At 39.7% G+C, this 11,948-nt stretch overlaps 1 protein-coding gene across 2 annotated transcripts in view; it reads left to right on the top strand.

The window, feature by feature from the left end:
- MORC4 (MORC family CW-type zinc finger 4) overlaps nucleotides 1-11,948 on the top strand; it is a 60,005-nt gene that overhangs the window by 3,554 nt on the left and 44,503 nt on the right. For both annotated transcript variants that reach the window (XM_003799720.3, XM_003799721.3), the window contains exons 3-4: nucleotides 5,140-5,272; nucleotides 11,135-11,352. In XM_003799720.3, the coding sequence (XP_003799768.1) occupies nucleotides 5,140-5,272; nucleotides 11,135-11,352 (351 nt within the window). The remainder of the gene's footprint in view (nucleotides 1-5,139; nucleotides 5,273-11,134; nucleotides 11,353-11,948) is intronic.

Genomic DNA, 11,948 nt, shown 5'->3' with positions numbered 1-11,948 from the left:
CTTTAAAAAGAGAAAAAAAAAAAAAAAAAAAAAAAAAGGTAATCTGGGACGAGGATGTGACTGATAGACTCTAATATTTGGCCTGTCTAAAAGTTTTCTGAGCAAGAGAATGTCCTAATCAAAGCTGTGCTTCAGGAAAGTTAATCTTGCAGCAACACATAAGATGAATTGGAGAAGAGAGACATGGATTTGAATCCCGATGAGAGGGAGGAAGTTCTGTAAACCAAGAGAATGACAATGGGAATACAAAAAACAAAATGTCAGGGAACCTAAGAGATGAGATGCACAGGGCAGGGAGAGCGAGAGATAAGGAAATGACTTTGAATTTTAAACTTGTGGTCATTTGCTGACTGTGTTTTGGGGTGGGGGGTGAAACAGTGAAAGAATAGGCTTCCAATAAATGTTAAAGATGTAGAGGTGAGGGGGAATCCCCCTCTAAGTTTGCTGAAGGATCAGCCTGAGAAAGGTTTAGATACCATGCACATGGGTAATCACAGGGTGAATACTCAATATCCCAGTGAAGTTCAAATGTATATTTATATTTTTTTTGGAAGGAAGGAGGGAGATGAGAAGTACAGGTAATTCTGTTTAGGGGAAACCAATGGTGCCAAGGAAGATAAATGGTTGGGGGAGACAGATTGACTTGTGAATGATTCTCTTTGCAAGTGAAATTAACCTGTGAGACAGGTATTCTATTTAAATGATTTGGGCCAAGTCAGGTTGCATTCTTGATCTTTTTTCCTACAATGTATTGAGATAAGAGGGAGCCAAGGGGAAGTCAGTAGCTCCTTTGATCTTTTGCTAGGTCAGTCTGTTTAATGCAGATAGAAGCGAGGCCCTCTCCAGTGCTTTTTGATCTTGAATGGCCTTTAATTCAAAATATTCTTTATACCAAGGAGTTATATTTTGGGGTGAGATTTCCTGAGCTTCTTCAATGACCTTACTTTTAGGCAAGAATGCTTTTAGATACTTCTAGAATGCTTGTAGGGCAACAGCTTGGCCCTGGCAATCTTGTGTGTATCCGTAGGTGGTCCTCCTAGCTTAGGTGAGGATAGGAGCCTTGTGATCCTACTGGAACTGGAAAGGATGAGAGGCTTTTGAAGTGCTACAGCAAAGCTGTTTGTCTCTCACTTGCCATCTTATCTTTCCTGGGAGGCTAACATGGAATAGTTTCTCACTGCTTCCCATGTTCTGATGAGGTCTCAGGCTTCAGTACAATGCTGTTTTAAAAGATAAGGGGTCATTAAAAAATAATAATAATAAAAAAATAAATAAAAGACAAGGGGTCAAGTGCAGTAGGTTAGGGGACAAAGATACATTCTCCAGGATCTGGTTTCCCAACCCTTTACCTAAGTGATGTGTAGGAGATGCCAACACCCGAGCAAGATGAAAGGCTGGTGCGGAGGTTGCTGGGGCTACCAGGAAAGTAAGGGCTAGCCCGCCTTCCACAAGCTTGTACTTCTAATCGGCCTCTCCCCTGGTTCCTTCCTGCGCTAACCGAGACCAGGGCCACAGGAGCCCGACGGGTCGCAACAGTGGTGGGCAAGGGGAAGGTAGAGATCAGGTTCTCCTGGTAAGAGATAGCATAGGCCAGGTTAGGAGAAAGAAGACTCTCTAGGATCTGGTAGCATGTGGGATTGTGTAGCCAGGTTAGGGGATGAAGACACTACAGGATCTGAGAGTGCAGCTCTCACTGAAGTGGTGAGGAAGGGCCCTCACATTGTCCTTCCTATTCAAAGGCAGGGTAAACTGGGCTAGGGAGAAGATAGACTTCCTGGAATCTGATAGTGTATACCAAATGTTGGTAATTTTTTGGAGGGTTAAGTAGCAAGAAGTAGGCTTGAAACCAGCCACTAGATTGGGGCCTTGTTATCATAAGTTCATATATTGAGGCCAGCCTTATTAGTGTGATTTCATTTGTTGAGGCCTAGTGAAAAGCAACATAAAACCAGCAGTAAGTGCAAAACTGCTTGCTGGTGCCCACCACTGATCTCTTTTTTTCCCTGTTGCTTTAGTTGACCTTGGTCTCTAGCATGCTCCCTTCTGCATTGCAAGAGCTTCCAGCCAAGGCACTAAAACACCTAGCTGCTCCTGGTAGCTCCTTATAACTCCTGAAGTACCCGCGTTAAAACTCTGGTATGTTCCTGTAAAAACATACCTAGTAAAGTTTGAGCAAAACTTGCAGAAAAGAGGAAAAGACTTGAAATGATTTTCCAAGAGGCCTTCCATCTGACTTCATTGAATGTAGTGTTGTATAAATGTGTAATTGCCGTTGATATATGTTCCCTGTTTGAAGTGTGAATGGACTTCATAAAGTGTTAGAAAAAATTTCCTCCATGTCCAAAGTTTTCAATGTATACATGATGTCCAGTCGGTTGACAGGTTGCATCAGTCACAGTGACTTTGGCTATCTTCCAGCAGGAGTGACTGATAATTCCCAACACAATTCAGAGCCTGCTTGCCAAGTTGCTAGAAAACAATGTAGGCAGCTATACAATATTGAATCCTTGTGTCAGTTACAGAAAAACACTTCTGCCTCTTATAAAGTGAAGAACTATATTTCTGATAAAGCTCCCATTGCATGCCAAACTTGTAACTCCTGCCAAAGGTTGGCCCATTTTTCTTGCCATATTCCATAGGCCCCACCTGGTCCTTAAAGTTTGACTATCTTATCCATCAACAGATAAGTTTGGAGGGCATTATATTAAGTGAAATAAGCCAGGCACAGAAGGACAAACACTGCATGTTCTCGTAAGTTGCAGAGGTAAAGAGTAGAAAAGTGATTAGTAGAGACTGGGTAAGGTAGGGGGAATAGGAATAGCCAGAGGTCGGTTAATGGATACAAAATTATGACTAGATTGGAGAAATGAGTTCTGGTGCACTGCATGGCAAATGTAATTAATGACAAATTATTGTATATTTTCAAATAGCTAGAAGAGCAGAATTTGAATGTTCCCAACAAAAGAAATGATAAATGTTTGAGGTAACAGATATACTAATTACACTGATTTGACATATACATGTATCACACTGTATTCCATTAATATGTACAATTTTTGTGTGTCAATTAAAAATAATAATAGCAGAAAAATGACTGCTATGCATATAAAATAAACTTTCCCTTGAAACCTTCTATTTTAAAAAAAATCGACTCTTAACAGAGTCAATCCCTTTAACCTCCTTCTAAGGCTGGTGATGCCATACTGTTGTTAAGACTTCTTCAGTTTACGATCAGAGACTTTTTTTTTTTTTTGAGACGGAGCCTCAAGCTATCCTCCTGGGTAGAGTGCCATGGCATCATGCTCACAGCAACCTCCAACTCCTGGGCTCAAGCGACTCTCCTGCCTCAGCCTCCCAAGTAGCTGGGACTACAGGCGCCCGCCACAACGCCTGGCCATTTTTTGGTTGCAGCCATCATTGTTGTTTGGCGGGCCCAGGCTGGGGATTCGAACCCGCCACCTTAGGTGTATGTGGCTGGCGCCTTAGCCGCTTGAGCCACAGGTGCCGAGCCGGATCAGAGACGATTTTATCAATGACTCTGGCAGCACCATTGTAGCTTTAAAATTAATCTATCTTGTTTTATTTGATGAACATTCTGCACATCCCAGTGGTTGTAACTAATACTGTTAACTATATTTTTTTAAAAAGGAATGTTTTGAATATGTGTGGTACTTCTCTTAATTGTAATGGTTGTTCCCAGGGGAGACATGGCATGATTTTGATCAGTTGTAATGAGATGAGTATATGCATACACCCAGGACCCCACCTAGCTCTCTCAACCCAGCTATGTGGTATTAGTAAAACAGTATAGAATGCTAGGGAAAGGGAAGGGGGTAGAAGGGAAGGCAAGGACTCCGTCTTCCTTAAAGACAGAATAGAGACAAAAATGTTTAATAAATCTAGCCGACAGATTGTATAGACTGCCCTTCTACTGGAGTCAGTGAGCCACAAGTTTAGTTATTGACAGTTATGTAAATGGTGGCTGTGGCAAAAAGATGTCACTAGGCAATGGCGTCCCTGAGGTTATGGACATGACACATATAATAAAACTATATTTGATGTCTTTGGAGCCTTAAACAATTAACCCATTGTGAAGCTATGATTCAGGGGGGAATTGTGAAACTTGCTGTGTATTTCTTCTACTTTAATTCTGTGGTCTCCATTTCATAAGGGGTGGACAGCCCTGCCTCTAAGACTATTACAAAAAACTTAAGCAAAAATCACTCCTTTTAAGTATGCTCGCTACCATCACTGAGATCTAGAAAGGCAATTAAATGTTTTAATTTTAACCTCTGACTCTCTCAATGCTTCTTAGGCTGTAAACAGGAGTGGTGAATATATCTGTATTCTTTAACAGAGGAGGTGATGTAAAAAAGAAAATACATTCTGACAAATGAACTATAATCGATGTAATATGCATCAATTCTACCAAAATTGTAATATGCACGTACTTCTACCAAAATTGCTGGTTCAACTTTCTCAGTAGCTACTCTTTACTGTGTTTGTGAGCAGTAAGTGGCTAAAACTTAGGAATGAATAAAGCAAAAATGGAGCAAGATGCTTTACATACGGGAGTACTTTTTCCCACAGACCCTGAAGTTTGAAGGTAGAAAGGCAGATTGCAGATCAGTGATACAAAATCTAGAAGCCAGCTATGATCCCCATCTGCCATCATACATGTTGTTCTCTATAATTCAGTAAGTATACTACCATTAATGCTCCTTGCTCACCTGGGACATCCAAGCCAGGTGCATAAAGGAAAGTTTCTATGTCTTACATGTACTGAACTAGAGGTTTAATTTTTGAGACAGAGTCTTGCTTTGTCACTGTGGGTAGAGTACCCCTGGCATCATAATTTACAGCAACCTCAAAGTCTTGGGCTCAAATGATTATCTTGCCTCAGCCTCCCAAGTAGCTGGGACTACAGGTACATGCCACAACGCCCAGCTATTTTTAGAAATGGGGTCCCGCTCTTCTTGCTCAGGCCGACCTCAAACCTGTGAGTTGGACAGTCCACCATCCTCAGCCTCCCAAAGTGCTATAATTATAGGCTTGAGCCACCATGCCCAGCTGAACTAGAGATTTTGATAGAATATTGAAAAAGGGGGATCTAATGCCACAGATTTCTACCTTTTGCAGATAATGCTGTAGATCCAGATGTATCCGCCAGGACGGTCTTTATAGATGTTGAGGAGGTCAAGAATAAATATTGTTTGACCTTTACTGATGATGGATGTGGGATGACACCTCATAAACTACACCGAATGCTCAGGTAAAAATGTCTTCATTCTCTTGAGTTCATGAACCCTATTTAGGGTTAATTTGTTTTCTTTAATATTTTGCTTTTACTTTATTCATTCAAGAAATATTTACTAAACATCTATTATGTGTCAAGGCACTGGTTACGAAGGAAAACTATTCCTGCCCTCACAAAATTTACAATCTAGCTGGCAATTCAGACAATTAAGCAAATAATAAATAAAAAGCTATAAGCATGGTGATAAAAGTATAGGATACATGGGATGAGTCAATAGGAGAACCCAATGTGATCCCAAAGATTAGGAAAAGCTTCCCATATGAAATGATATATAAGCTGAAATCTAAGGGTGAGTAGAACTTAACTAGATAAAGGAACAAGGAATGAGAGTTTGGGCAACAGGAACAAGGGTAGGGAGCTGAAAGCCGTCACTGGTCTGAGACCTTAGTTTATATTAACCTAAACTCACTCATGAATAAGAAATACTGAAGTTGAGATGATTTGTGGATTACACCATGAAGTGCCAAGGTATAATCAAGGTACAAGAAAGATAAATAGAAAGCATTCACACATGTAATCTTTGAAGGTTTTTCAGTAGAACTGCAAAGTTAGGAAATTCTCTTTTCTAATTGTTGCAGCTGGTGGTAAATTTCTATTGCCACACAGTTCATTTAATTACTGTAGAAAGGTTTGTAGTTGAGAACGTAAGTTTGTAGTGTAATGTCTTCACATATTACTCAGTGAAAGGTGAGTGTTGCTTCAACTTCTTTTTTCTCTCTTTTGTAGCAGATGAGGTTGATTGTTCATGGCTTCCTCAAGGAGAATGTATGTAGCATGAATAACAATGGAGTGGTGCTATGGAGGATGGAAAGGGCTCAGGATTATAAAAATGGAAAACCAATTCATTTGGTTGTAGTTTTCCTTATAGGTATTCTAAATCAATAACCCTGTTTGTAGAGAAATCCCTTTGATCCGTCAAAAACAAAAAACGAACATGAAATTAGGGAGAAGTGAGTAGTTATGTTTTGCCACTCAGCGGGTCTCAGACCCCTCTAATTAGAAGACTATTTTGAGGAAAGCCTCTAGAAGTGAGACAAGAGTAAGACTAGTATGTTGATGAAGGTAGAGAATTGACTCTGTTGTTCAATTTAGCACATCAGTTTTATCTACTAAAGTTAATTTTTTTTTTTGAGACAGTCTTATTTTGTCATACTCGGTACAGTGCTGTGGCATCATAGCTCACAGCAACCTCAAACCCTTGGGCTCAAGTGATTCTCTCGCCTAGCCTCCCAAGTAGCTGGAACTATGGGTGCCCACCACAATGCCTAGCTATTTTTAGAGAAGTGGTCTCGCTCTAGCTAGGCTGGTCTTGAACTCATGAGCTCAGGCAGTCCACCCACATTGGCCTCCCAGAGTGCTAGGATTATAGGCATGAGCCACTGTGCCCAAGCCCTCCTAAAGTTAGTATTATATATTAAGGAAAATAGAATTTTAGATGGGATAGAACAAAAAAAAATTATCTCTAATTCTGTACATACTAGTTCCTTCCTGCCCCACCTAAAAATTGCTTATCTTCATGACTCCTTCCCACTATACCTTATCCCAGTGACTAGGCCGTCAAATAGTGGGCCCAGCAAATCTGATCACCTTCCATTTTGTTTGTGGAACTACATCTATGAAAGTTAGTGGTTATAGTTATAAGAGAAGAGGAGGATGGTTTTAAAATAATTGCAACAATTTTTTTTTTTTTGAGACAGAGTCTTACTTGGTTAACCTTGGTAAAGTGTTGTGGCGTCTTAGCTCCCTGCAACCTCAAACTCTTGGGGTTAAGTGATGCTCTTGCCTCAGCCTCCCAAGTAGCTGGGACAGGCACCTGTTACACTGCCCAGCTATTTTTTTTTTTTTTTTTGAGACAGAGCCTCAAGCTGTCCCCCTGGGCAGAGTGCCATGGCATTACAGCTCACAGCAACCTCCAACTCCTGGGCTCAAGCGAGTCTCCTGCCTCCGCCTCCCAAGTAGCTGGGACCACAGGCGCCCGCCACAACGCCCGGCTATTTTTTGGTTGCAGCCATCATCGTTGTTTGGCGGGTCCGGGCTGGGGATTCGAACCCGACAGCTTAGGTGTACGTGGCTGGCGCCTTAGCCGGTTGAGCTATAGGCGCCGAGCCTGCCCAGCTATTTTTTAGAGACAGGAGCTCACTCTTGCTCAGGCCAGTCTCAAACTTGTGAACTCGGGCAATTCATACCCCTCAGCCTCCCAAGTGCTGGGATAACAGGTGTGAGCCACCGTATCCAGCCTAATTGCAACAATTTGTCTTCCAAATTCATTCCTTTATTCACTCAACAAATTCTTACTGAGCACCTGTGTACAAAGCACTGGAGATAAGGTGGTAAACCAGACATGATCCTTGCTCTAAACTGGCTGATAGTTTCATGAGAAGGAAAACTAAATAGGCTGTTAGACCCAGTGGTAAATGCTATGAAGGAAGAGCACAGTTTCTTTGAGAACATATAACAGAGGGATGTAATCTAGTCTCAAAAAAGGGTTCCTGAAGAAATGACATTTGAGTTGAAATATGAAGGATTATTATCATTCATTGAAACTGTTGTTCTCTCCCCAAAGAACAAAACAAGCAGAAACTTGCATTTTCCCTATGATACCAGATGTTTCCTACCAGTTTTAATTGGGCAGTTCCTCATATTTAAAAATTAATTTTAGAAAATTATTCTAATGAGTTCTTAAGGTAGTATATGTACTAGATTTTATTTGTAATTGTCTCTTAAACTTGAATCAGCAAGAAGATCCAATTTATTTAAAAGAGATCGTTTAGGCTCTGTGCCTGTAGTTCAAGCAGCTAGGGCGCCAGCCACATACATTGGAGCTGGTGGGTTCAAATGCAGCCTGGGCCTGCCAAACAACAATGACAACTATAACCAAAAAAAAAATTGCTGGGCATTGTGGCAGGCGCCTGTAGTCCCAGCTACTTGGGAGGCTGAGGCAAGAGGATCTCTTAAGCCCAAGAGTTTGAGGTTGCTGTGAGTTATGATACCATAGCACTCTACCCAGGGTGACAGCTTGAGACTCTATCTCAAAAAAAAAAAAAAAAATAGATCATTTAGTCTAATCCCAACTTCTAACCAAAGGTTCCGTTTATTACAATTTCTTTTTAAATAGTTAAACTTTAAAGGTAGCTTTGAAAATTATTACCAAGTATATATATTTTTTTATGTTTTTCATTTGGGGGCATATTACTTTTGTACTTGGAAGATATAATAGAAGTAATTACACAAAATTATAGAGACTACAGAAATTCTGTTTGACCTCTAACATCGGTTGTTTCCTATCTCTATTTGCCAACTCTTTATACTACTATTTTCTGTTTTCAGGGTGATAAAATAATTGTATAACTGCAGCAACCATTTCTTCCATTAATATACAATTTCATGAAAATCAAATCAAATGAAATTCCTTTAAGGCCCACAGCTAATTATCTTTAGCTTCAGAGGATAGTGTGTGAATCAGCCAGTCTGTATATTCAGCTGCCTTTTTTCAGCAATGTGGAAAACCTCTTTCAAAGGTTGGGGATTAACAATAGCCACAGATTAAAGATTTTTATTTCCTGTGCTCAGAAGTGCATTTCCTAGTTGGTCTAGCTAAAAATGACAGCCAGAAAATAACAGTTCACTTGGAAGTCTTTCATTTTATTGATAAACATTATCATATGTATTGATACGTATCGATATGTATATGTATTAATATGTATAATATGATATACATATTATATCACTACTATATCTAGGGAACAACAGTGCCCACCCTTATATGACCATGGGTTTTGCTCAGGTTTGTTTCATTGATCAGAATCCCAATTTAAATTTACTTCTCTAGATTCTAGATTCTTGACATGTTAAAGTATTCTAGAGCATACTGATGTATTCTTTGATTCCACTCAAAGATATGGTATCCAAGCCCCCTTGATGTGTAAACTATGTTTTCTCTTACTGGAGAAGATAGTCAGAGGGGTGACTTAGTAAAGAGAAATCTCCCATCTAAGCCAAGACAGCTCTGTGGAAAATTATTGAGCTATATCAAACTGTATCAGATTTATTCTTATAACTATATTATATTATTCTGTATGGTGTGGGGTTTTATGTTAGTTATTAGATTGATATTTGGCATTCATTCTGCAGATACGCAGTTAAATTGAGTACCTATTTATGGGATTCTTACATAGAATAAAAGAGCCTGTAGTCCCAGCTACTCGGGAGGCTAAGGCAAGAGAATCGCCTAAGCCCAGGAGCTGGAGGTTCCTGTGAGCTGTGTGACGCCACAGCAGTCCACCGAGGGTGATACAGTGAGACTCCGCCTCTACAAAAAAAAAAAAAAGGAATGGGAATGTGTGAATCTTACCAGCTTATTTCCTGGAATACTAAGGCCTATAGACAATGCAATCTCAATGCTCTTTTGGTTTTCTTCAAAGGATCACTGCCCTGGAAATTCCCTTTCCCTTTTGTTAGACTTACTTGTAGAATACACAAAGCTTCTATAAAGTGTCTACTCTAGGAGGACATGTGGTATTACTATATAGTGCTTTATTAGAGAGTAAACAGAAAGCCACAACCTTTAAGACGTAGAAATGGAGTGGTGCCTGTGGCTCAGGGAGTAGGGCGCTGGCTCCATATACCAGAAGTGGTGGGTTCAAACCCAGCTGTGGCCAAAAACTGCAAAAAAAAAAAAAAAAGATGTAGAAATTAGACTAAGAAGTAGAAATCAGATATGTAACCCACCCTGCTGAAAAGAGTAGCCAAGACTAGGCTGCATGGTCATGGCCAGTAGCGTATCTATTTTATTGATGTTGGAGAAGCATCTAATCTGTTTCATTTTTTTTTTCCTTCCTTAGATTATAAACTGTGAGGGCAAGAATCATGTCTCTTTTATTAAATCATGTCTCTAGTGCTCAGCACAATGCACAGCACATAGTGAGTGCTCGGTTTAAATATATATTGAATGAATAGTGTACAGCATTATAAAATTAGTCTGGAGAGAAACAGTCTTTAGTTTTATTAGTGAAGGAAGATAAAGAAGAAGATAATAATTTTCTAGATTTGCTATCTTTAATTTTTTTAGGTTCTGTTATTTTGGGGTGTATCTGAATGGAAAATTTGAGCCAGGGAAATGTTCTGCCTCCCAAATTTATCTGATCATAAGGGACTGCAGAGAATTTTGAGGTGACTCAGTGATAGGCCCTTAATAGAACAAGAGAGACTTTATACTGCAGCTGTTTGCAGACAGATATTCAAAGGCAGAACTACCTATTTTTATCCCTTGGCCCCATTCCAGTGAACTGTCCCAGCAGATGGAGCAAAGGATAAGAATTGGAAGGGTTATCCTTTGGGTGGAGAGTTGAAATTGTTGAGATACATGATCCCTGACTTCAGATTTCTAGAGGGTGATGTAACCACTTTAGGACTTGCCTGTCTAGTACCTTTGACCATTGCCACTATTAGGTACTTTTGTTACCCTGTCTGGATAACTACTCTTTTTACCTTACCATAAATTTACTTCTAGCAATGAGAGCCATTTTATCTAGACAAGAAAGGCAGTTGCCCAAGGCCACTTTCAGCTTTCTGTTAGTTGAAAGGTGCCTTCTTGACTTTAATGTAGAACTATATACACACAAACCACACAGAAAAAAATATCAATCTCGTTACCCCATAGTAATTTCCTATGTTTTTAACTTAATAGTTTTGTCCAAAACCATTAAAATAAGAGAGACATCTCATAAGTATTATTTATTAGTAAGCCAAACCTTCTGCTTGTCACCTATCTTAAGATGCCTTTACCTTTCTGGTTTCTTTTTTCTTGTGTAATTACAGCTTTGGCTTTACAGATAAAGTAATAAGGAAGAGCCAGTGTCCCATCGGGGTCTTTGGTAATGGCTTCAAGTCCGGCTCCATGCGGCTAGGAAAGGACGCTCTTGTCTTCACCAAGAATGGTGGTACTCTCTCTGTTGGACTACTATCACAGACCTATCTGGAATGTGTCCAGGCTCAGGCAATAATTGTACCAATTGTTCCATTCAACCAGCAAGACAATATCCTTTGTAGAAATGGAGAATGTTGATTAAAAATTAGGGTAATCTGACTATTTTGATAGGAACCTCTTCAGATAAAATCCAGCTATCAAAAGTTTTCATTAAGAGGTATTTAGACGTCTTAAATTTAACTTTAAGGTATTTTCCTCTATTAATTATTCTAAAAATAAGTGGGTCATTGACAGAAACTTAGAAATGTTTTTGGTATATTGAAATTTTCATTGTTATGCTATCTGATCTATATAGTACATCTCCTCCATCCCCCCAGTAAAATTCTCAGGGCCTATTCTTTCCCCCCCCAAGGGTAGCTATATTGGCATTCATACTCTTAGAAACATATTTATCAGCTTATCTGATAAATACAATATCTAATTTAACTATAACAAATAACAGTTGTTTAGTTATTTCTGTAAGACACCAGGTTGTCTTCATTGAAAGAGTATAGCAACAATGTTTGAACTCATGGCTTCCAAAGAGTTTAAAAATTCAGACTTTTGGCTCAGTGCCTGTGGCTCAAGCAACTAAGGCACCAGCCACATACACCTGAGCTGGCAGGTTCGAATCCAGCCCAGGCCTGCCAAACAACAATGATGGCT

Source organism: Otolemur garnettii, unplaced genomic scaffold (genome assembly GCF_000181295.1).
Source record: "Otolemur garnettii isolate 467f Iridium unplaced genomic scaffold, OtoGar3 scaffold00155, whole genome shotgun sequence".
Classification (NCBI taxonomy): Eukaryota; Metazoa; Chordata; class Mammalia; order Primates; family Galagidae; genus Otolemur; species Otolemur garnettii.
This window is presented reverse-complemented; position numbering and strand designations above follow the sequence as displayed.